General features: G+C 44.1%; 1 protein-coding gene across 2 annotated transcripts; it reads left to right on the top strand.

Moving 5' to 3' along the window:
- The first annotated feature begins 891 nt into the window (after positions 1 to 891).
- pabpc1l (poly(A) binding protein, cytoplasmic 1-like) lies at positions 892 to 24,554 on the top strand. Of its 2 annotated transcripts, XM_030734836.1 has the most exons (16): positions 892 to 1,007; positions 1,680 to 1,884; positions 2,791 to 2,984; positions 3,135 to 3,250; positions 6,271 to 6,410; positions 6,495 to 6,589; positions 9,287 to 9,424; positions 16,570 to 16,665; positions 17,162 to 17,422; positions 17,634 to 17,721; positions 19,340 to 19,459; positions 19,542 to 19,678; positions 20,133 to 20,241; positions 20,345 to 20,475; positions 24,014 to 24,089; positions 24,401 to 24,554. In XM_030734836.1, exons 2-15 carry the CDS (start codon positions 1,692 to 1,694, stop codon positions 24,074 to 24,076), a joined length of 1,881 nt encoding a protein of 626 aa, XP_030590696.1. In that variant the 5' UTR covers positions 892 to 1,007; positions 1,680 to 1,691; the 3' UTR covers positions 24,077 to 24,089; positions 24,401 to 24,554. The 2 variants fall into 2 exon arrangements, with proteins under 2 accessions (XP_030590696.1, XP_030590697.1); XM_030734837.1 differs by lacking the exon at positions 9,287 to 9,424 and having other exon boundaries at positions 24,401 to 24,553.
- The last annotated feature ends 158 nt before the right edge of the window (positions 24,555 to 24,712 follow it).

The following is a 24,712-nucleotide window of genomic DNA, read 5'->3' as shown; positions in this document are numbered from 1 at the left end:
ATTTATTTAAAAAAAAAAAAGAAAGAAAATAGCTAAATATTGATAAGGTTTTACCCAGGTCCATCAATCTGCTGTTAAAAGTAGCTGATAACAGATTATCTCAGATGAAGTCTCTTTAAAGGGTTCGGAAGGACATTTCATGGCTTTTGGAAAGAAACTCAGTGTCACAATACCATGTTATCACCACTACATTCCACGTTACTGTAGTTGAAGACACCATTCCACATTATAGCTGACAGTGTTTACTCTGACAGTGCTCCAATGAATCGAAATAATCTGTTGGGAAAAAAAAAATCATGTCAGTTTATTATTATGCTTGATGAAAATGCAGTTAGTGAATGTGGAACGAAGCCTGTCTGTATATCAGGTATCTACTTGCTTTGTTTTTACTGACAAGTCTTAATGGCTGAAATTTGCTTCTGTAACAGTCTTATTACCCAGTGCACACACGTGGTTGTGAAAATTTAGATTAGCTATAAAAAGCAGTGACTGGAGATAAACAATGGTTGGTGTAATTCTAGCTTTGTGTTTATGTATCTTAAAACCGTTCTAGTTTCACTCTACATGTAAGAAATAGGAAAGTGTCAAAGACCATTCAGTGAAATAAAGTTTCGTTTAAGATAACAGGCTAATTACGTCTTCATTTTTGTTCATGAGTTATATTTAAAAATTAAAACTCATAAAATCATTCAAATTTGGCAGTAAAGTTTGGGTGAGCTAGAATTGCAGATACATCCTTATAACTGGCATGTCCTTGAATTCCGTTTACAAACAAGGATAACATAAATTAGATTAGCATTTGATATGGTAATGAGAACTACTTTGCATCGCGGAGTGCGATGTCCATTTAATGTTCGAAGCCCTCACAGCTTAATTGAAATTATATTGCGCGGAGGAGAGGTGCACGTGTTCCACGGCGATAATTAAATCAAAACAACCTCCTGTCAAAAATGTGCCAAGGAGCCGTTTAACTTGAGAATCAGCAGTACGACGCTCTACCCGTAAACGTAAGTTTGTTTAGTCAAAATCACACGGTCTTATCTTAGCTAACTTTGATAAGTAGTTCACAAAGAATTAAAGCTTTAGCTAATTTTACCACTCGAGATAAGTGAAAAAGTTTGATGACTTAAATGTTTAACGTGTTAGACATTTTTTATATTGCATAGTTTAGCAGATTTCTTTCTTGAAGGTGACTATATTAGGCTTCTGACACACGTCCACCTTGAATATTTTTATATTAAGGTCCTCTAACCACACAGAGTTAACGATTTCTTGTGCAGGCCTAATTCAGGCCGTTAGCGGGACCCGTAGTTCTTGTTTGTGTGTCTATTGATTCAAATGTGTTGGAGGATGTAGTTTATGATATTGTCAAACTGCATCATACAAAAATGTTCCTGTTAGTTTGGACTTAATACGTATATGACACTGAAAAAACAGTAAAACTTAGTTCCTTGATAATAATTATTCGAAGATGAGTAGGTGTGGTCACCTTCCTGTATGATTGCTGTATGATGATCAGTTTTATAGATGCTGTGCATTAGTTTAACCTTTTATTACTTTATAGTGAATTTAGCCTGCAGTTGTAGAAACTCTCTAGTAAGAATAGAAAACTTCTCAAAAGCAGTTCTAAATTTACAGAAACAACTGTGCAACACTCATAACTGTTTTTCTCAAACCAGCTGTTACCCAAGATGAACAGCAGTGGACCCGCATATCCTCTTGCTTCTCTGTATGTTGGGGATCTGCACCCTGATGTTACAGAGGCCATGCTTTACCAGAAGTTTTCTCCTGCTGGACCAATCATGTCGATCCGTGTGTGCCGCGACATCATCACCCGCAGGTCTCTGGGATATGCCTACGTAAACTTCCAGCAACCTGCTGATGGTACAGTACCAATACAGTGTGCAATATTTGTTATCTATGAGTCATTTGCAGGTGTGGTTGATTTGTGGCCATTTGCTGCTCTGCTGATGCTATAAAATATGATTCACTGCCCACACGAACGCTAGACATACAGAAACAAGACTTAAATCGTGCCAGTAGTTTAAAGCAAACTTTTACAGTGATTCTAAAGATCAGTCTTTGAATTTAAAAGTGGACACCAAACCCTAAAAACTTTTTTAAAAAAAAGGAAAAAAAGAGGGGTTAGTAAGTTCATGACTGTTGGGAAATCAGGGTTGAAGGGATCTGTCTGTACCAGCAAGTCAAAGAAATGTCTATCAATACAATATTGTGTTTGAATCCCATGTGTAGTCTGTCTAAAATAACCAATCTAAAATTTCTGCTTCATTTCAGAAATTATCCCAAAAGAAGTCTGACTCCCCTCTTTTTTTTTTTTTTTTAAAAGATCATGTTTAAGTAAACTAAATTATTAGCCACATTTTAAATATAAGTTCTGTGTATGTACTATAAAGTAGAATTAATTTGCAACTTAAATTAGAGCTGAAGTTTAATCACATTATGTGTCATGTGGCATATATAATGGAAATGTGGTGAATATACACACAGGTCACTTTATAATGTATATACTGCACACAATTACACCACCAGCAGCCTGAGCTGTTGATACAAGGCAAAATGGATCCATGCTGTCATGTTGCTTACACCAAATTCTGACCCTACCAGAATTATCAGCAGGTCATCTTGACCATGTCTAGATGCCTAAATGCATTAAGTTTCTGCCATGTGACTGGTTAGAAATTTGCCTTAAGGAATAGTAGAACAGGTTTACGAAAAAAAAGACAAAAAGATGTAAATGTTTTCATTTTCATTCCTCCAATTTGGTTTTAGCGGAGTGTGCCCTGGATACGATGAACTATGATGTCATCAAGGGTCGGCCAATCCGAATAATGTGGTCTCAACGTGACCCGGGACTCAGGAAATCTGGTGTGGGTAACATCTTTATCAAGAACATGGATGAGTCTATCGACAACAAAGCGCTGTATGACACCTTCTCAGCCTTTGGAAATATTTTGTCCTGCAAGGTAAGTGGCCTGGGCCATCTCTCAGAGCTGAAGCAGCTGATTGTAGAGTGTCTGCTTTTTTTTTTTTTTTTTAAATAAACATTATGTTGATGTTTATTAATACAGCAAAAGCTCTGTAATTAGCATGAATTAAATCCTTTGTTTTTGTAGGTTGTTTGTGATGAGAGAGGATCCAAAGGCTATGGATTTGTTCACTTTGAGACTCAAGAGGCTGCAAACCGGGCCATTGAAACAATGAATGGAATGCTGCTGAATGACAGGAAAGTGTGAGTGAACTAAACACTAAAATGTTTACCACTATAGTCTCTGGAGCTTGAAAAAGGCGACTGGACTTCTTTTTGTTTCTTGAAGACGTTTCACCTCTCATCCGAAAGGCTTCTTCAGTTCTCAACCAAATGGTGGAGAGACCCAGGTATTTAAACCCCTGTGGGCGTAGTCCCCTGGAGGTGGTTATGACCCTCTATTGATCATGTGCGTGAACACATGTGCCCAGGTGTGAAGGGGGCGTGGGTCATATTTAATCAGTGGTTTCAGTTGAAACCAATTTAGGACTCCGCTCCATTGTTTCCTGTGGCCTATTGAGGTCACTGGAACAAAGGTGTGAATGGGGGTTGAGACGTCTGGGAAGGGAGCTCAGGACAGCACTGTAAGCGGGGGAAAGTTGGTGACGTAATCCACCTCCTCTGTTCAATGATGGTTGTTCACAGTGGACATAGATGGCTTCTTTCACTCCTCTTTCAAACCATCTGTTTTCCCTGTCCAAAATGTGAACATTGGCATCCTCAAAAGAGTGCCCTTTTTCCTTCAGATGCAGATGTACTGCTGAATCTTGTCCTGTCGAGGTGGCTCTTCTATGTTGTGCCATTCGTTTGTGAAGAGGCTGTTTGGTTTCACCAATGTAGAGGTCCGAGCACTCTTCACTGCACTGAACAGCATACACTACATCGCTGATCTTGTGTTTGGCGGGTTTGTCCTTGGGATGAACCAGTTTTTGTCTTAGGGTTTGACTTGGTTTGAAGTATACTGAGATGTCATGCTTGGAGAAAATTCTTCTGAGTTTCTCTGACAAGCCTGACACATATGGGATGACAATGTTGTTCCTCTTGTCCTTCCTATTCTCTGTAGTTTGTGTTTGGCCTTCATTCCTGTGCATCTTAGCTGATTTGATGAAGGCCCAGTTGGGGTAACCGCATGTTTTGAGGGCTTTCTTAATGTGTGTGTGTTCCTTATGCTTCCCTTCTGCCTTAGAGGGAACACTTTCCGCACGGTGTTGTAGGGTCCTGATCACCCCAAGTTTGTGTTCCAGAGGGTGGTGGGAGTCAAAGAGGAGATACTGGTCTGTGTGTGTGGGCTTCCGGTAAACTTCAATGTTGAGGCTTCCATCTTCCTCGATAAGCACCGCACAGTCCAGGAATGGTAACTTGTTATCTCTGGTGTCCTCATAACCACCTCCAGGGGACTACGCCCACAGGGGTTTAAATACCTGGGTCTCTCCACCATTTGGTTGAGAATTGAAGAAGCCTTTCGGATGAGAGGTGAAACGTCTTCAAGAAACAAAAAGAAGTCCAGTCGCCTTTTTCAAGCTCCAGAGACTACTATGACCTGGATGACTGAGAATCTACACAGACATAGTTTACCACTATAGTTTGCAGTGAGTGGTAAAATGTAACCTACAAAAACAAGCTCAGGCAAAGAGTAGAGCAGAATATGTACACCGATCAGCCACAACGTTAAACCACTGATAAGTGGATTGAGTAATATGTTTTGCTGGGAAACACTGGGTCCTGTCCTTCATCTGCATATTACTTTAACACAGATCACTCACCTCAACATTATCTGCGGTTACATACACACTTTTTTCATTCTGAAGTCTTTTCCGTTGAAGATTTTCAATCAAAAGTTTTGCACAATACATGATTTTAACATGATCTGGTGTTTACATGTAAAATGTATGCAAAATAACTAAGTCACACAGTTATCACCCTCTGGTGCTATTCTGACTTGTTCAGCAAGAGACATCAGCATGTATGAAAACACCTACTCACCAGTCAGCTCTCTAGAGCATATTGTCACTGTTCCCGAGTACATTGAACTTGCTTCATGGTACAGGCCCCAGTAGCTGCTGTGAGTGTGTTACTCATTTTGTGTGTGTGTGTGTTCACCCTACTGGGGATCAAGCAACTGGTTACAGGTCATTTTCAAGAGATGGGGCAATTTGATGCTTCAAATTGATGCCGGACACTTGTGATGCTCTACAGTTCAAACTTGAACTGTCCTCAGCTTTTTTTCTTTCATCCTTTTTTTTTTTTTTTTCTTTTTTTTTTTTTCTTCAGTTAGGCTGGAGAAAACTAATGACAACTTCGGGGTCATTTGTAGTCTAACCTGCTATGATTGGCCATGTTGTAACTAGTTTTGTTCCTATCTTTTGATTGGTTGATGGAAAGGTTTAAACCACTCCACATATTTACATACGCAACATATTTTTCTAATGATTCCAACTTGTTCATTCTGATTGAGGCGTTTATATGGAGCATTCCTGTTCTTATTGGTATTTGATATTAAGCTCCATGTAAACTGGCCACTGTTGCAGACCAAATGCATGGCACCAGTAATATCAATCAGTGACAGTGGCCCAGCTGAACTGCTCACAAATAGCTTGAGGAACTTGAAATCTGCCCTCTGAGTTTCCTATATCCCAATTCGATCGAGTATCCATGGGCTGTGGAGGCCTTTTTCCATAGAGTACACTCTCAGAAGCTCCATGTTTGTGTCAGGGCAGAGCCGCTTTGGCAGAATGAGTCTACACAATATTAGTCGGGTGGTTTTAATGTTGTGGGTTATATATATATATATATAAAAAAAAAATAAATATTATAGAAATAATTATTTAAACTGTTCCTACTGAAGACTCCACACGTTTTGACTTTTCCATGTGTTTTTTTTTTTTTGCTCAGTCGAAAGGCAGGTAAACTGTTGGAATATGGCATTGTCAACCCAAAGGCCCGTTTCCTGTGGGGAAAAATGTCAGTTCTCTCTGCTTAGGTCAGTGACTAGGTAGGATCTCTGTCTAGGTTTGTTGTCTTTGTCTGCATTATAATATTAGGGTTAAGCAGGTAGTACAGTACTGCACAAAGCAAAACCATCTGAAAGCTGTTTGTGATGTTTTTTATCTGTCCTCGTCATTTGCCTTGTAGCTAAAGATAATTTCCCATGCTGTAATTGATTTCCTTTTGTTTATTTCTTGACATTCTGTCCCTCTGGTCCACATGTTCAATTATGTCTGCAGATTTGTTGGCCACTTTAAGTCACGCAAGGAAAGAGAAGTGGAGTTTGGCAGTAAGGCTATGAAGTTCACCAATGTCTATATCAAAAATTTTGGTGAGGACTTCACTGATGAGAAACTCAAGGACATTTTCTCTGCATTTGGTAAGAGGAAAACATTATGAGCATTTTTTTTCCCCTTTAGCTCAATTTTGATCACTTCATCTCATGGTCTGGTTTTCATCTCAGGGAGAACTCTCAGTGTGCGGGTGATGAAGGATGAGAGGGGTCATTCAAGAGGATTTGGCTTTGTAAACTATGCTCACCATGAAGATGCTCAGAAGGTAGTGTGTGTGCTCAGATTTGATTTCTCCCAACAGAAGTACCGTATTTTGTGGACCATAAGGCGAACCGCATTATAAGGTGCAATATCAATGAACGGGTCTATTTTCATACATAAGGCGCACCAGGTTATAAGGCGCATGTAGAGTGAAACAAAAGTCAAGTAAGTTGAACTACTCATTCACAATAACTCAGAATATTGTTCAGTTGCAACAAATACAGAAAAATACACATTTTAAATCATTCATCTTCCACAAATCCATCAAATTCCTCATCTTCAGTGTCTGAGTTGAACAGTTGGGCGATTTCGGCATCAAGCATGCCGGGTTCCCTCTCATCATTATCCGAGTCAGTCTCGTTAATATTTTGTTTTAGTTGTGGCACACAGCAACCATTTAATTGTTAATAAAAGGGCAACTTTTGCTGGCAATCTCTCGCCATCTTCTTCAAAGTCTTAAGACACGACAATATATTCTTTATTAATGAGGGTAAGAACAAGTCATTTCTTCATTTTATATATAAGCCCTTCGCAAATCCTTTGCACCTGTCTATTTACCGATATAAGCAAAGAAAAAACATTTATTTAAAAAAAAAAAAAGGAAATCCCTTTTTTGACACAACACCAGAAACCTGAAAACTCCGCTGTCACCGTGTTTTGTGTACATACAGCGCTCGTACCGTGTACCTTCATACGCTGTGGCATCGCCCGGACCTCTCTTTGGCACCGAGGAGGACAGCACACACACCCCTGGACCTCGATTCGTCCTTTAGCAACTTCTAGTGATTTTTGAGACAGCCGACAGCCAGTTTTGTTGCACAAAAGTTGGCAGCAGTGCCAGCTGCCAATCGCCACATTACGCACAAATATACGGGTCAGCATAGATGAAAACAGGCCAGGAACATGCAGAATAAAATCCATCATCGTTTTCTGCGGTTTACTGCGTACAGTTTCCATTTTTGGAACAATGCTTCCACTTCTTGTTGAATTCATCTCCGGCGGATTTGGCTGTTTTCCACACCTGCTGCGCCGCGCTCACAGCTTGTTCCTGTTTAATATCGTCAGTCATTTTGTGAATCGATGATGGCCTATTCTAGAAAATTCAATGAGGCCTTTGAACTGATCCACCAGACCGGAGGTCATATCGCTGCAGACTACGGTGGGTGCAGCGGTGTGAATGCCTTGGCTATCGGCAGTCAGATGGAAGCGCTCAAATTACACAGACCAACATTTTCTATTTGAAAAACGTATGCTGGGTGTTGCCCCCCCTCCACCCCACCCCCCGTCGTACGCTTTGTACGCTCTGGAAAATGTTGATATTTGTAAAGCGTCCCTTATCAAAGTCACACTAAAACATTTTGACAGATTTTTGAGCGCAGTGTACCACATAAAAATCAAGGTCAGTAAGCGCAACAAGAATTCTTACATAAGGCGCACCGCCGATTTTTGAGAAAATTTAAGGACTTTAAGTGCGCCTTATAGTCCGAAAAATACGGTAGTTCATTATTCTGTTTTTTAAGGTGTAAAACAGGATTGTCTCTAAACATTTGGTCTCAATTAGAACTTGAGTTGAACCCTGTTAAGTTTAATTTGCTGGCTGCTTTACTTTCTTGCCTGGTAAAACTAGTAATTGTCTCTTCACTCATATTTGTCTTCAATATGTACATCCTTAAACAAATTCTGGCAAAAATTATGGAATTATCACACTTGGTATATCTGAAAAATTACACCTAACAAATTAAATAATTTAAATTAATGACAGTAGGGGAAATAATTATGGAATTGATTATTGCATTTCTAAAACAAAGGGGGGGGGGGCAATTTGGAAGGAGGAAGCAACTTCTTGTCCACACTATATATGGATGGGACTCCAACCAAGGATGTTGGCAGTGGAAGGAATACTTCAAGGATCTCCTCAGTCCCACTGACTTGCCTTCTGTAGAGGAGCTGGGGAAGATTTGCCCATCACTAGGGGTGAGGTCATTGAGTTATGTAATTAACTCCTTAGGGGCAGGGCCCCTGGGGTGGATGAAATTCACCCTGAATTTGTTCCAGCTTCAGGGTGATCCCACTCCCCACTCCTGTGAGGGGTACTTGGGGAGTATGGGGTATAGGCCGGTTGTTACAGGCTATTTGGTCCCAGTACGATTGTTGCAAGAGCTTGGTCTGCATCGTTGGCAGTAAGTCAGACTCACTCTCGGGCATTGGACTCCACCAGGAGTATGTCCTGCCCTTTGTCAGTGATTCTCTTCATAATTTTTATGGACAGAATTTCTAGGCACAGCTCAGACGTGAAGGGTGTGTGGTTTGGTGGCCTCAGGTTCTCATCTCTGCTTTTTGCATATAATCTGTTTTGGTTGGCTTTATTGAGCAATGACCTCCAGCTTGCATTGGGGTGGTTTGCAACTGGGATGAGAATTAGCACTTCAAAGGCCAAGACCACAGTTTCTCAGTCAGTAAAAAAGTGGAGTTTGCATTCTCGGTCAAGACTGAGTTACTGCCCCGAGTGGAGGAGTTTAAGTATCTCGGAGGTCTTGTTCAATAATGAGGGGAGAGAGTAGTGGAATGAGATCACAGATATAAGTGGCTGAAATGAGCTTCCACAAAAGGATTACCTTTTTTTTTTTTTTTTTTTTTTTTTTTTTCTCTTCCCCCTCCTTCCTGTAAAGGTGTGTTTATGATCCCTGTCCTTGTTTTCCAGGCTGTTGATGAAATGAATGGAAAGGAGATCGATGGGAAAATCCTATATGTAGGGCGGGCACAGAAGCGTCTTGAGCGCCAGGGAGAGCTCAAGCGCAAGTTTGACCAGATCAAGCAGGACCGGATCCAGCGCTATCAGGTGCTGCTGTGTTCTGTGCATGAAAGGAAATTGTAATATGAAGACTTCTAATTGACTGTTGTTGATAATCTTAATCTTTGAGTTGTTTATAGTGAAATGTTTGTGAATATGTTAAAGGCTTAGTAGTGTGTGCAATCCATCAATGCATCTGCTTATTTTCGGTTGGTTATCTGGGTCTGGGTTATGGGGGCAGCAGTCTAAGTAGAGATTTCCAGAGCTCTCTCCCCCTCTCCAGCCAGCTCATCTGGGGAACACTGAAGCATTCCCAAGCCAGCTGAGAGTAATCTCTCCAGTTTACAATTTAGGAGTGTAAGAAAGAGTCTTAGGTCTGCCCCACCGGAGTTACCTCTCGGGATGACCTATGACTCCCCCTTACACTCCTAAATAGTACATTTTTTGATATTAATGAACATAGTCCTAATGTTCTCAAAGTCAAAGCCATATCTCCGGAAAAATATTCCTTGAAAATCATACCAAATAAAAGCAGAAATGTCGACGCTAATCCAAATATGATGGTTTCATTCTGGTGGTGATGCTGTTGTTTTTCCAGCATTGTTTTTCAGTTTTGAGTCCTTGGTCTTTTATTCTTCTGATGTTGCCAACTGATTTCAAATATTCAGAAACATTGGGTTACGTAACGTAATCCCTGGTTCTTTGATAACAGAGTGAGGTGTTTCACTATGGGAATCGCCTTGGCGTGACCAACTACGGAAGCTCCAATGACACCACGTCTGTCTGCGACAGACCTGTCAAGCCGTGCTCAGGGCCCCGCCCCTCCTATCACGGCTGACCAGCTCCTCCCTACTCATTCTAAGCAGATTTCTTTCCATGCCCAAGCAAGGAGGGAAGTGATGGTGAAACACCTCACTCTGTTATCAAAGAACCAGGGATTACATTACGTAACCCAACGTTCTTTTTCTAACTTCGTTCGGTGTTTCACTATGGGAGATATAGCCCACTCCCGGATTGCGCCAGCCCTCCCGAAGCTACAAATGTGTGTGGTGTAGCCCAACTTGCTGCTGCACAGATATCCTGAACTGACACCCCTCTGAACAAAGCCCAGGATGTAGCCATTCCCCTAGTAGAATGAGCTCGAAGCCCCGATGGGGGCTGAGTACTCTTACAGCTATAGGCTAGAGTTATAGCCTCTACAATCCAATGAGACAGCCTCTGGCGGGACAAAGGCCTGCCCTTGTGGGGGTGGGCCCAGGAAACAAACAGCTGATCAGATTTCCTGAACCCAGCTGTTCTGTCCACATATGACCCCAAGGCCCGCACAGGGCACAAGGTGTTAAGCCTGCGCTCCTCTACAGAGGAAAAAGGCGGGGGGTGAAATGCCAGCGGTTCTACTGTGGGGCACCTGTATGATGACTCTATCACCTTAGGGACAAAGGCCGGGTTTGGCCTCAGGCATGCTTTAGTAAGACCAGGGGCCAACTGCAAACAAGAGGGGTGAATGGACAAAGCCTGTAACTCACTAACTCGCTTGGCTGTAGTTAGAGCCAGCAGCAGAGCGGTTTTAAGTGAGAGAAATTTCAACCCTACAGCCTCGATTGGCTCAAAGGGGTGGTAGGAGAGTGCATCCAAAACCAGTGATAAATCCCATAATGGGACCAGTGGCCTTGAGACTGGGAGCTTACGGCGTGCCCCCTTCATGAAGCGACAAACAAGAGGGTGCTGACCAATAGGTTTATCACCCAATCCCACATGGCAGGCTGAAATAGTTGCCAAATAGACCTTTATTGTGGAAAAAGCTTTCCCTCCGTCCAGCAAATCCTGAAGAAAACACAGCAACTCCACCACAGAGCACTGAAAAGGGATAACCTGCCTTTCATAGCACCATTCTTCAAAAACACGGCATTTACAACTGTAAAGAGAGCGTGTGGAGGAAGCTCTTGCATTCTGAATGGTGTCAATAACCTTCAGAGGCAGACCTGCAGCATTCAAATTCGACCTTTCACGGGCCAGGCCCAGAGAGCCACCCGGTCTGGGTGAGGATGATATATCTCCCCTCGCGCCTGAGACAGAAGGTCCCGGCGGATGGGGAGCGGCCACGGTTCGCCCGCCAGGAGCTGAATTATTTCTGCTAACCAGTGATTCGACGGCCACCGTGGAGCTATTAAAATTAGCGACAGCCCCTGATCTCTCACTCTGATTAGGGTTGGAGAGATAAGACTGAGAGGCGGAAAGGCATATAGCAGTGTGTCTGGCCATGGGTGGGCCAGAGCGTCCATGCCCAGTGGGGCGACTGGGTCTGACAGGGAGAAAAACAGTGGGTAATGTGTGTTTTCCTGCGAGGCAAAGAGATCTACGGCAGCCCGGCCGTATTTCTGCCATATCTGCTCCACCACCTGCGGTTGAAGTCGCCAATCTCCGAACAACGGGTTCCCTCTGGACAGGAGATCCGCCCCCCTGTTCAGAATACCCGGCACGTGAGTTGCCCGAAGGGAGAGGAATTTTGTGCTGCTCCACACAATTATTTCCCTGGCCAGTCTGTGCAACTGCAGGGAACAAGTACCACCCTGGTGGTTGATATAAGCAACTACTGTAGAGTTGTCTGTTTTCACCAAAACATGTTGACCCTGGAGATACGGCAGAAAATGCCTTAGAGCTAAGCGCACTGCGTGCAGCTCCAGTATGTTGATGTGAGCCCGAGAGAGCCTCCGAGACCAAACACCATTTATTGCCCTCCCCATCATGGTTGCGCCCCACCCTGACAGAGATGCATCTGTGGTCAGGGTCATCCTGGATGACACCGCGCCGAGAGGTACTCCCGCCGCAAGAGCTGCTGGGTTCCTCCAAGGCTGGAGAGCCGATATACATGACGGTGTTATTTTTACACTGCGACCGAGATGGCGGTGAGGGCACAGACGTAGGGACGTGACCCAACGCTGAAAATCCCTCATCATAAGCAGCCCCAAATGCACCACATTTATTACCGAGGCCATAAGGCCGAGGAGGCGGAGACAGAGCCGGAAACGCACGACTTTTCCCACTTGAAAGAGGGAGAGGCACTGAGTGAAGGATGCAATCCTGCGCTCTGAAAGCGTGACACGATAAGATCTGGAATCTAAAATGAGCCCCAGATATTCCGTATACTGTGCGGGTTTCAAGCGGCTCTTTTCCAGGTTGATTTTGAAGCCGAGCTCCGTAAGGTGGTTTGCCACCACCCTGGAATCTCTGATCGCCTGCTCCCGCGATCGGGAGCATATCAGATAATCGTCTATGTAAGAGAATATTCTGATGCCGCTGTTCCTTAACGGAGACAGCGCTGCCTCCACACATTCGGCTGAACACCCTTGGGGCTAATGATAGCCCGAATGGTATAGTCTGAAACTCGTATGCTGCATTCTGATAGGCGAACCTGAGATATTTCCTGTGTGGAGGATAAATGGCGATGTGAAAATATGCGTCTGAGAGGTCGATTGTCACAAACCAATCGTCTGGGTGAACGGCCCGACAGAGTGCTTTGTGTGTGAGCATTCTGAACGTGTACTTTCTCAAGTGTTTGTTCAATACACGTAGATCTAAAATGGGCCGGAGAGAGGAACCCTCTTTTTTTGGAATGAGGAAATAGCGGGAGTAAAAGCCCTGCTGAGCCTCCTCGCTCGGGACCACTCTGATCGCCTTTTTGCGTAACAGGGAAGCAATTTCGTCCTCCAATACATTTGCTGACTCTCCCTTGGCCACTGAAATCAACTTTCCGTTGAATTTCGGTGGTTTCATTGCGAACTGAAGCCTGTATCCTTGGGAAATGGTGGCCATAACCCAGGGATGGACTGCGCATGCGCGCCATTGCTCCAGCAGCGCAGAGAGCGGGCCCATGAACACGTGTGACGTCACCTCTGCCTCCCGCATGGAGGTGTCCCCCTCGTGAAGAGCGCGAGCTCCCTCCGCGGGGAACGTGGTGACGTGACAGTGACTTTCTTTCATTTTTTCCATTTTCTTTAAACTGGGGGGACATTCTGCCCTTGGCAAACTGCCTGGTTGCAGGAATGCACACTTTATTTCTTTTTGAACCCCCGAAACACAATGAAGTGTCTGAAAACTTTGGGCAGTGCTTGGTGACACTGATAGATTGCTTTGAAGTGAATAATGAAACCGGGGAAGTGCATGGTGACACTGCGACCTTTGACCCCACATCTCCTCTCTCTGAACTAGGTGTGGGAACCGAGAGAGGGCTCCTGATGAACTGGGAACCCCAGGAGCCTCTGAACCATGAACCCTGGGAGGTGTGGTTGCCTCTTCCAGCACCTTCCTCCTCTTTGAGGGAGGAGAGAGAGGTGATGCACAACGTTGCAGGCTTGCTAGGCTGAACGCTTCTTCTTCCCTTCCCCGGGGTGTGATGTTCGGTTCTTTGCAGCAGCCGCTGCAAAGGAGTGTTTGCCCCAAGGCCTTGGGTTTTCTGCCTTGACCTGGTGGGAAGGCTGCAGTCTTGCCGCTTGCCTCTGAACTTTAGCCCCACTCTGCCTACCCCTCACGGCGGCAGCTGCTGCTGCGAAGCCTACTCTAGGCACCTGGCGAGATTGTGGGTTCACTTTTCTGGGTAAGCAGAGATTGAAAGCTTCTCCCTCCTGCTTTCTGAGAGTGCTTGTCTCTCTCATTTTCTCCAAAGCTGGGCCAAAGAGACCCTTGGCTGGGTCATAGGCTGCATCCATGACTTCAGCCTTCTGAGTGTCTCCCAATCCTGACAGGTTTAGCCATAAAGCTCTCTCACCTGAGACTGCAAGACCCATTACACGCCCACAACCTTAGACTGCTCCCCTGGAGGAGCGTAGGATGAGATCGTTGACCACACAGATCTCATCCCAGAGGGCCGGGTTTGGAGACCCCGAGTCCAGTTGACGGCCCATGTCCTCTAAAATCTCTGCCTGATAAGCTGACAGCAGTGTAACCGCATTAAGGGAACACACTGACTGTGCTGAATATTTGTACATCCTTTGATAGATGGATGCGGTGAGGCGATCCATCTTACTGGGCAGAGAATTATTAGAAGAAGCTGAAACTGACCTGCGGTTAGGGTGAAGGTGATAAGCCACTGAAGGCTCAACTGCTGGGGGTCCGGTCAGCCCCAGCTCACCCATTCCTTGCATCTCCAGCTTAGAGCAGCCCTGGGTAGGAAGCTTGCTCTTAAAAGGGCTAGACCAATAGCGACTCATTTTGCAGGTGGTGAGGCTGGAGGGAGCCTCTTGCCATCATACAGGTCACGTTCTGCCCCTTCAGCCGCCTGGGCTGCTGGCCATGTGATGCCCAGCCTGGCAGCAGCCCATTTGCAAACATCATACAAGTTGCTGTCCACTGGGGGTACAGCTTCAGCCCCACTTGGGGGCCTGGACTGCTGGGCAGGGAAGGTGGAGTCATCCTCCTCTTCCTCCATGTCTTCTAGGCCGAGGAGGTTGGAGTTGGCATCGCCATCCGCATCCTCATCCGCCGGCTCACCCTCAGTTGGGTCGAGGAGCCCCTCGAACAACTGGGGCATAACCGGGGACACTTCCTCCATTATGTCCGCCCAGCTCGTTGTGGCTGTCGGCTGATGGATATCAATCGTAGCATTGTTGGCTGACAGACAGGGGTCCTGGCTGTTAGCCACTGCTACTCTCAGCCTCCTTTCCAGGATTTTCTCTGGCATCAAGGTGCAGTGAGAGCAACCTTGCGGGTCCGCCAGATAAGTTTGAGCATGCTTAGCACCCATGCAAGCTATGCACATCGGATGAGAGTCCCTGCCCAAAATGGAAGCACCGCATGATGCGGGGCATGGGCGGGATGCAGCCTCTTTGGCCTTCGGTTCTGACCCTTTGGTGGGGGTAGGAGCCGTAGCCATCGTGGTCGGAAAGATGGTGAGACTGAGCTATATAAGGCTCGTCGTGACACATTAGCCTGTTTGTAGCTAGCGCTAGCAACGGGGTTAAGTCCGAGCTAGTCGCCGTGAGAGTCAGCTCGTCGTGACACGTTAGCTGAGCTCTACCAGTGGATTCAGCTAACAAATTAATGCTAACTGAAACCTAACACTGTTTAGGGTCGGTTAGCAAATTAATGCTAGCCAGACCTAACACGGTACTGACCCGCTAACAAGCTAATGCTAGCCGGACACCGAAAAGCTCGCCGTGACGCGTTAGCCCAAGTTACACACACACACACAATGGCTACCCTGCTAATTAAAACCAGGCGACCGCTGAAGACAGCTCGCCACGATGCGGTCGCTGTCCAGGGTCTATAACTACCAGTACACTTCTTTCGAAGGACTTACTCAGCACAATCCAGACTGAAAACTGGAGAACTGCGTTCGGCGACGTACTCCTCTACGGGACGCCTGAGAACTGTTAAACAGCTAACCAAGCTAGCCTGGATGCGCTGAGGGAGCCCGATGTAGTTTCTCACGGGAAGAAAGCGAGAATGAGTAGGGAGGAGCTGGTCAGCCGTGATAGTGGGAGGGGCGGGGCCCTGAGCACGGCTTGACAGGTCTGTCGCAGACAGACGTGGTGTCATTGGAGCTTCCGTAGTTTGTCACGCCAAGGCGATTCCCATAGTGAAACACCGAACGAAGTTAGAAAAAGAACATGTTTTATTATATTGATATATGCATATAAATCATGAATCGGATGGACAGCAGGGATGTCCATTGGACCACCCCATCCAGAAAACTCATTGTTTTATAAGTAACAGAGGCCAACAGATGATCAAGCCTGTAATGGTAATAAAAAGGAATTCAAAGCCATGTGAGAAATTTGGGTTGTGTTTTCTTGCACAGTCAGGTGAGAATGTGTTTGCTCCATATGAAGGAATGGTTAACTTAATAACTGAATAACTAGAAGCAGCGGAATCTCAGATTGAGGACTATTTTCAGCTCATTGGCTAAAAACTCGAGGATTCTCAACAGGAATTTCTTCTCACATATTTAAATCCTGATGGATTTTTTTTTTTTTTTTTTAGCCTTTTCTCAATCTCCAAAGAAACGATTTTATTCTGCTGAACATGTGATGTTTATCCATCAAGTTTATGGCCATTTTAATGCTGGTGTAAAGGTTGTACAAAACATTTTACTCAAAACTGTAAAATGGAAGTAGCTTTATTTTGGTAATCTTTTAGGTTTGTATGTTTACGTTGAATAGCTTGAGAAAACATGAACTTACTCTTTCTGATTCCAGGGCGTGAATCTGTATGTAAAGAACTTGGACGACAGCATTGACGATGAGAGACTCCGGAAGGAGTTTGCTCCTTACGGCACCATCACCAGCGCAAAGGTAGAATAACACCACAGTGTCCGATTAATGTAATGAAATCTTGACTGAACTTGTGTGATTATAGTTCATACCAAAAACATTTTCACCTGGCCTGTGCTGATATTTACCTATTTAATTGTTTTGGTGTGACTTACCCAGTTTTGGAGATATCGGCTGTCTTGACCTCATTACTTCTCCTGTTTGCAATGCATTTTTAAGGAATAAAGCGCTGTATGAATGTCTGGTTTAAAAAAGTGCTTTGATTGCTTAGTAGAAAGGTGCTCTATAAGTACCAGTCTGAGCAGGTGGCTACAGTAAGGCAAGAAAAAATAAAATTACAGATGTTTTTACAATGATATGTAATGGGGGGGGGGGGGGGTCTTGTATTTACCTGTTTTTTATTCAGGATATACTGGGTGCTGTATCTCCTCATACAATGTTGCTGGTTTGACCCTTTGTTTTCTTTAGTGTCAGGTATCTTAAACATTTCTCACTGTGAAAGTTTTGTTTCCTGTAGGTCATGACGGATGGCTCTCAAAGCAAAGGATTCGGCTTTGTCTGTTTCTCTTCCCCGGAGGAGGCAACAAAAGCAGTGACTGAAATGAACGGGAGAATTGTTGCAACTAAGCCACTGTATGTGGCTCTGGCTCAGCGGAGGGAGGAGCGCAAAGCAATTCTGACCAATAAATACATGCAAAGACTTGCAACCCTGAGAACCATGGCCAGCCCGATCATTGACTCATACCATCAGTCTGGATACTATGTGACAGTACCACAGGTAGTGATCTTTGAACAGTGGGAGTAGGAAGCCAAGTAGATCCTTTATTTTTATTAAACCAGCCAAATGTAGCATCAAAATGTTTAAAAAAGAACTGATAAAGTTCGGGCAGACTTTATCAGTTGGTTAAGGCTGGGTAAATTTGCATCTGCTGCCAACATTCTGACATTTTGCAGTTGCACCAGTGCTAATATTTGCATTATATCTGCAGCCTCCCACGCGCTCCTTTTACAACCACAGTGCTGTCAGCAGTGTGAGACCAGTCCCTCGTTGGGCAGGACAACCACCAAGACTGCAGGGTGAGGGATTGTTTCTTATACCTGCATAGAGATTAAAAAAAACAAACAAGTGTTGATGCAGTGGAGATAAGGTGGTTTTGAGCAATAGTTGTCCAGGTTTTTAAAGTTTTTCTTTGTACATTGACCGCTTTTGACCAATTTCAGAGGAATTTTTTTGGTTTTTGTTAAATCACTTAACATTGACCTACTGTTTGACTCATTTAAGCATAAAAAAGGCACCTAACTTAAGTGTCATCTACATGTAACAGATAACTTGGCAAAGAACCAAATTTTATGCACCCGTCGAAAGGCAGGACATATTATGTAAACACCCACCCATGGTGGGCATCTGGGCAGCATCCATCGAGGTGTCCGCTCAGTAACTCGAGAACCGTGTGGCCAACACTTACCAAACTTCATGGGTAGATGGCTTATGACCAAAGCAAGGTTGGGATTATATATGGGGTCACTAGGGTCAAGATCAAGGTCACTCTTACTTATACTGCACTTCACTAGTTCACCACATCAAGATGCTGTGCAGTGATCAACTTTGGGAGGTCAAAGGCCAATTTTTTTTTTTTTATCCCTTCATGTCCATGTCATTACTAAGAAATGGTTTGAAGGCTTTTGATGAAACCTTGCATAATTATTCTCCATATGAAGACATTATTCAGAGATCAACTCCTGGAGGTCAAGGGCACATAATTACTAAATTTTTGTATTTTCATGTGACAAGCAGGGTTAATACAGCGTGATGGGAGTATTTTGCCCCACTAGGCAGTGCTCTTGTTAAATTGTGCCTTTAGGCACTTTGTTATTGAGAGAGAGAGAGAGAGAGAGAGAGAGAGAATTTGTTCCCATTGGCCAAACATTTGGCACATTTTTTCATGTGGGATTCAATTTGTCGTATGTTCAGAGAAGATCAGGAGAGAGATGTAACAGTGAGTGTCTACAGCCATCTGTAAAATACAGTGAAAGCTCTGTCATGGTTTGGGGCTGCATTTCAGCCTGTGGAATCTGGGATCTTGTCAAAACTGAAGGAGTTATGAATGCAGAAAAGTACCATCAAATTTTGATCCACCATGCAATGCTATCTGGAAAGCATCTGATTAGCAACTTCATAAATTTTCAGCATGACAGTGATCCCAAACACTCCGCCAGTGCAGTAAAAGCATATAGAGATAGTGTTCCATTGTGTGTTTTTTCTATTAGTCATGGATTGGCCTCACCAGAGCCCAGACCTCAGCACTACTAAAACGGCGTACATTTTGGCAGAACAAAACAAAAGGCCAGCATCCAAATAAGAGCTTTGAATGTCCTTCAATAATTCTGGAGAACTCTTCTGAAAACTGTTTAAGAAATTACAAGAAAGCTGCCTAAGAGAGTTCAGGCTGTGTTGAAGAATAAAGGTGGTCATATCAAATATTGACTTTCAAGCTCATTGGAAGTGTGGAAATACAGAGTATAAGGCACAAACAGAATTTTTACCTTTTTATGTTTTGTATTTACATGTATGTGTGAATGCTTCAGTGGATTGCTGCACCTATTTCCCATTTTTCTAGCAAAGTATGAAGAAATGAGGGATGGCTCAAGACTTTTGGACAGCACTGTATGATATAAATGTTGTAAATGTGTTTAGGCCCCTACTCCACCCAGTTGATTGCTGGCTCTGTACCTCGACGTGGATCGACCCCCATCGCTACAGTAAGACAGGCTTCCACCCAGGCCCCACGCATCATAACATCCTCACAAAAGACAAGTAAGTTCCTGAACTATGGCAGCAGACATGCTGTCTCCTTCTAAAATGTGTCATTCATGGATGGTACTAATGCTCTCTTTAGATGACATTGGAACCCAGACTGTGGGAGGGCGCACTGACATTGCCAATGTTGCCAGAAGCAGCCAGTACAAGTATTCGTCTGCAGTGAGGAACCCTCAGCAGGTTGTTACTGTGCCTGTACCCATGCCCAGAATACAGGTAGTTTGCATTGTGATGTTTTCTATTTTTAATACCTTACCCACAGCCAAGAAAAAAGTTTGAAACCCAAACAACAAGTTCAAGCATTAAAAACACTGAGGGTGCAGTGTCAGCACAATGACTTGCAGTGTAGTTACTTATTTAAGTTGCTGTTTAATGACTATCTTATTTTACATTGCAGCTGAATATAGGATACACTCATTTGAGAAAGTTGCATTAATAGTCATGGGAAAACTGTAAAGGGCAGCTCAGAAAGCACAACTCTTGAAATGGCTTCCTGCACATAATTTTGACAACTTAAGTTAACCACTGATTTACGAGCTGAAAATGAAATGGGTCTGTGGAATTGTTTTGTGTCCTATGCACATGCGTGTGGGTACCTGCATGGGTGTTGTTTACAGCTAAAATATGTTTAAGACAAAAATTTAGGTGACTGGCATCTGGATGTCTTCAGGTTGTTCCTGCACCTGTGATGGAGCCGCCAGTACACATTCAAGTTCCAGAGCCACTCACTGCCTCAGTGCTGGCTGCAGCCCCACTCATGGATCAGAAACAACTCCTTGGTGTGCAATTGCTCAGTCCTACACACTTTTTTTGTCTCCCCCTACTTATGATTAAAGCAGGTTTTGTACATTTCCCTTCATTCCTCTCTGCTGTGATGCACAGGGGAGCGACTGTACCCGCTGATTCATGCTCTGCACCCAAACCTGGCTGGAAAAATCACCGGGATGTTGCTGGAGATCGACAACTCGGAGCTGCTGCACATGCTGGAGTCGCCCGAGTCCCTACATGCTAAGGCATATTTATGTTCATATTTTTCTATGGGCTGTTTAATGGTTTGAACTGTACACTGTGTATAAAGGTGGATGGTAAGCCACAAGTTCTTTCCAGTGTACAACAGTGGAGCCAAAATAGCTCAAAAACGGGTGGTGCAGGTTTGTTCTAGTGGTGTTATTTTCACAGTGGTGACTGCAGGATGTCAGTGTCATACCTGTAAACCCTCAGATTAACGCCTAAACCTCAAGTGAAGAAGTATTTCTTCCTCTTCTTTTTTCAGTGCACACTAAAATGTTTTTCAGATCCTTTTTCTTTTTGTTTGAGTAGGATCTGGTATAATTTTTAAAATGGGGTCCACAGTTAGAGGTTAATCTGTTAACTTGGTGACTGACCTGACTTCTGTTTGCCCCTCAGTCATTATTACCGTATTTTTCGGACTATACGTCGCTCCGGAGTATAGGTCGCACCAGCCAAAAAATGCATAATAAAGAAGAAAAAAACATATATAGGTCGCACTGGACTATAAGTCGCACTTTTTTGGGGGGGGGGGGGGGGTTGATAGAATCCGAGACCCAGAGCAGAAATTCCATCTTGAACGGCAATTTAAAATAATAATGGATTAAAGAACAGGACGAACACGGTTACACCTACGTTATGCTAACGTAGCACATTCAGCTACATGACGCACAACGAACACGTGTTCGGTATTGTAACGTTGTAAACACACTTCCAAAGTCGGCGATATTCACAACAAAGGTCGTCTTTATTAACAGAAAAACGGCTGCTGTAGGCCACAGCCACGCCAACCACAACTACAACAGCGGAACAGCAACACACACACAGGCAAGCTCTCGGTCTTTTTCTCTCTCTCCATGCTGCCTTCACGAACCTCCCGAACAGTCCGAAATCCCACAACATCAACACGCTCTCTAACTAAGAGAATCGCTACAGTATGTTAACGTAACATTAAGTTATTCAGATAACCATAGCATAAAGAACATACTAACAAGTTAACCAAACCATCAATCCATTGAATTCTTTATCCTCGGTGTCACTTCTAAACAATTCCGTACACTCCGTAGACGAAGCGCCGCTTCCTCTTCTGTGTCGCGTTAGTCAGACTCGTCGTCAGCTGCAGTTCCAATTATTCCAGCCTTTCTGAATCCCAACAGGATGGTTTGGTTGTCACTGAAGCCCATGTTTTCTTGATCCATCCAATGACTTCCAGGAAAGTTGGGTGGCGCATTCTCCCAGTTGCCGTTAAGCTGTGCTCTCCATCCACTGCGCCCACAGGTTACGCAAGACTGCCTTAAAGCTGCAGTTCACGGAGATGTCAAGTGGCTGGAGTATTTTGGTTCATGTGTTATAAATGTCACATATACGTCGCTCCGGAGTATAGGTCGCACCCCCAGCCAAACTATGAAAAAAAGTGCGACTTATACTCCGGAAAATACGGTACATTGGAAGTAGTAGTTTGAGCAAAAGGAAAGGAAGGTCCACTTGTTAGCACATCTTTAGCCTTCCTCTTGTTATGGGGGAAAAAACAGATTAATTTTAGTTCATGGGTCACACACAGTCCAGTTTGATCTCAAGTAGGCTGCACATACTCACTGGCCCCTTTATTAGGTATTCATACTGCTTGTTAACTACTGCTTGTTAAACTAAGTACCTCTAATTAGCCAATCACATGGCTGTAACTCAGTGCATTTAGGCATGGAGATGTGGTCGAGATGACCTCTGAAGTTCAACTGATAATCAGAATGAGGAAAAAGGTGAGAAGAGCATATCTGAATATATCGAACCTTAAAGGAAATGGGCTACAGCAGCAGAAGATCACACTGGGTGTCACTCCTGTCGGCTACAAACAGGAAAATCCATCCATTTACTTCCGCTTACCTGGGGCCGAGTCACGGGGGCAGCAGTCTAAGGAGAGCAGCCCAGACCTCCCTCTCCCCAGCCACCTCCTCCAGCTCATTCGGGGGGGACACAGAGGCATTCCCAATCAGCCGAGAGATATAAACTCTCCAGTGTGTCCTCGGTCTGCCCCAGGGCCTCCTTGTGGTAGGCCACACCCACAACGCCTCACCCAAGAGGCTCCCAGGAGACATCCTTGTCAGATGCCCGAACCACCTCAACTGGCTCCTTTTGATGTGGAGGAGCAGCGGCTCTACTCTGAGCCCCTCCTGCATGACTGCACTCCTCACTTTGTCTTTAAGGGAGAGGCCAGCCACCCTTTGGAGGAAGCTCATTTCTGCCACTTGGATCCGCGATCTAATTCTTTCAGTCACTACCCAAAGCTCACAGCCATAAGTGAGGCTAGGGATGTAGATTGACCAGTAAATCGACAGCATCATTTTCATGCTCAGCTCCCTCTTCACCACGACACACCGGTGCAGCTGCCCCAATTTGTCAATCTCCCACTCTCTTCTTCACTCATGAACAAGACCTTGAGATACTAAAACTCCTCCACCCAGGGCAGCAACTCACCCTTGAGCTGGAGTGGGCACTCCACCCTTTTCCAGCTGAGGACCATGGCCTCAGAAGTGCTAATTCTCATGCCAGCTGCTTCACACTTGGCTGAGAACCGTTCCACTGCAAGCTGGAGGCCACCACCTGAAAGTGAGGCTACCATTTCCATGAGCAATAGGAGATTTGGAAAAACATTGCCTAGTCTGAATCTCAATTTCTGCTGCCTCATTTGGGTGGTACAGTCAGAATTTGGCATAAAAATCCTGCCTTGGATCATCAGTTTGGGCTGCTGCCAGTGCTGCAATGGTGTGGAGGATATTTTCTTGGCACACGTTGGGCCTCTTAGCGTCACAGCCTACCTGAGTATTGTTGCTGACCATGTCCATTTTGACCACAGTGTACCCATCTTCTAATGACTGCTTTCAGCTGGATAACGCATCATGTCACAAAACTCCAGTCATTTTAAACTGATTTCTTAACCATGACGATGAGTTCGCTGTACTCAAATGATCTCCACAGTCACCAGATCGCAATCCAATAGAGCACCTTTGGGATGTGGTGGAATGGGAGATTCTCATCACGGACCTTCAGCCACTGTGATGCTATCATGTCAATCTAGATCAAAAACTCAGATGTTTACAGCACTCTGTTTAATCTATGCCATGAATAATTAAGTCAGTTCTGAAGGCAAAAAGAGGTCCAGTCCAGTACTAGAAATAATGTGTCAGTGTATTTCAGTTTCACACCTGTGCAGTAATACTGGCATTACTACACAGGACTACTGCTGTCTGTCTTATTGAAAAAGTTACATGAGTTCTGCAGTGTTCTCTTCTAAGAATCATCCAGTTGGATTAATTTGATTTTGTTTTTTGAGAAATACTTAATGGTTAATTATTTTATGTATTATTTTGTTGAGAAGGCCAGTACTTCTTAGAGTGGTGGTAAATGAATTTTATTACATAAAGGAGAATGCCAGGAAAGCTATTTCCCCATTTCTAGTCTGCATTTCCTGTCTGTTGCCTGATACCTATTTATCAGAGGATGCTGCTGTTGCAGAATTTTTCCATTTTTGTCTTTCCTCTGGGTCAGGTGGACGAGGCGATCGCAGTCTTGCAGGCTCACCAGGCAAAGGAACAGTCTCCTAAGAAGTGAAGAAGCCTTAAAGGTCAGCAACGACATTTCTTCTGTTTCTGCGTACCATGTTTACAACAACCAATGTTCAGGTTTAATTTGGTCTGTATGCTGCTTCAAAGTATAAATCAGAGTTGATGCTGCTGTTCAGAAATGAACCTGGGATAAATTGTCTTTTTTGATTATACAGACCTGTGCTAAACTCCTTGATCCCAAATGAGTTAGCAAGTGTCTGCATCAAATTACAGTAGTTAAGTAAAGTCTTGTGAATGAAAAGTCAGACTTTTATAATTAGCTCAGCTAGTTACTAAGGCACAATTTAACTGTCTTATTTTTTTTTTCCAGATATCAACGATTCTCTGGAGGAGGGAAAATTATAAAATGAGTACACTTTGGGGGAAAGAGGGGATAAAAGTTCTATGTAGATTAAACTGATGATGTGAAGAGATTGAAGATAAAGCTATTTTGTTGTTGCAGTACCTTTTGTTAGAAGATAAAGTTTCCAGTATATGCATTAAACCTGTGTTGTTGTTTGTCATTCTAAAGAAGGATGCGTAATTATTGCATTGGGTTCAGAAGGGTACTGAGCACCTTTCCCCTGCCTTGAACAGAGCCATGGATGGACACTGTAGAAAAGGTCAGGGGAGTTGTAAGAAG

The sequence above is a fragment of the Archocentrus centrarchus genome, chromosome 7 (genome assembly GCF_007364275.1).
Source record: "Archocentrus centrarchus isolate MPI-CPG fArcCen1 chromosome 7, fArcCen1, whole genome shotgun sequence".
Lineage (NCBI taxonomy): Eukaryota > Metazoa > Chordata > Actinopteri > Cichliformes > Cichlidae > Archocentrus > Archocentrus centrarchus.
Note: the sequence above shows the minus strand (reverse complement) of the source record. Positions and strands in the feature narration are given on the sequence as shown.

Bases quoted from the DNA above. Each gene is read 5' to 3' on its own strand.
- pabpc1l (XM_030734836.1), top strand. From the start codon at position 1,692: ATGAACAGCAGTGGACCCGCATATCCTCTTGCTTCTCTGTATGTTGGG. The intron at 17,722-19,339 runs GTGAGGGATTGT...AAATGTGTTTAG, and splicing joins ACAACCACCAAGACTGCAGG to GCCCCTACTCCACCCAGTTG. The intron at 19,460-19,541 runs GTAAGTTCCTGA...TGCTCTCTTTAG, and splicing joins AACATCCTCACAAAAGACAA to ATGACATTGGAACCCAGACT.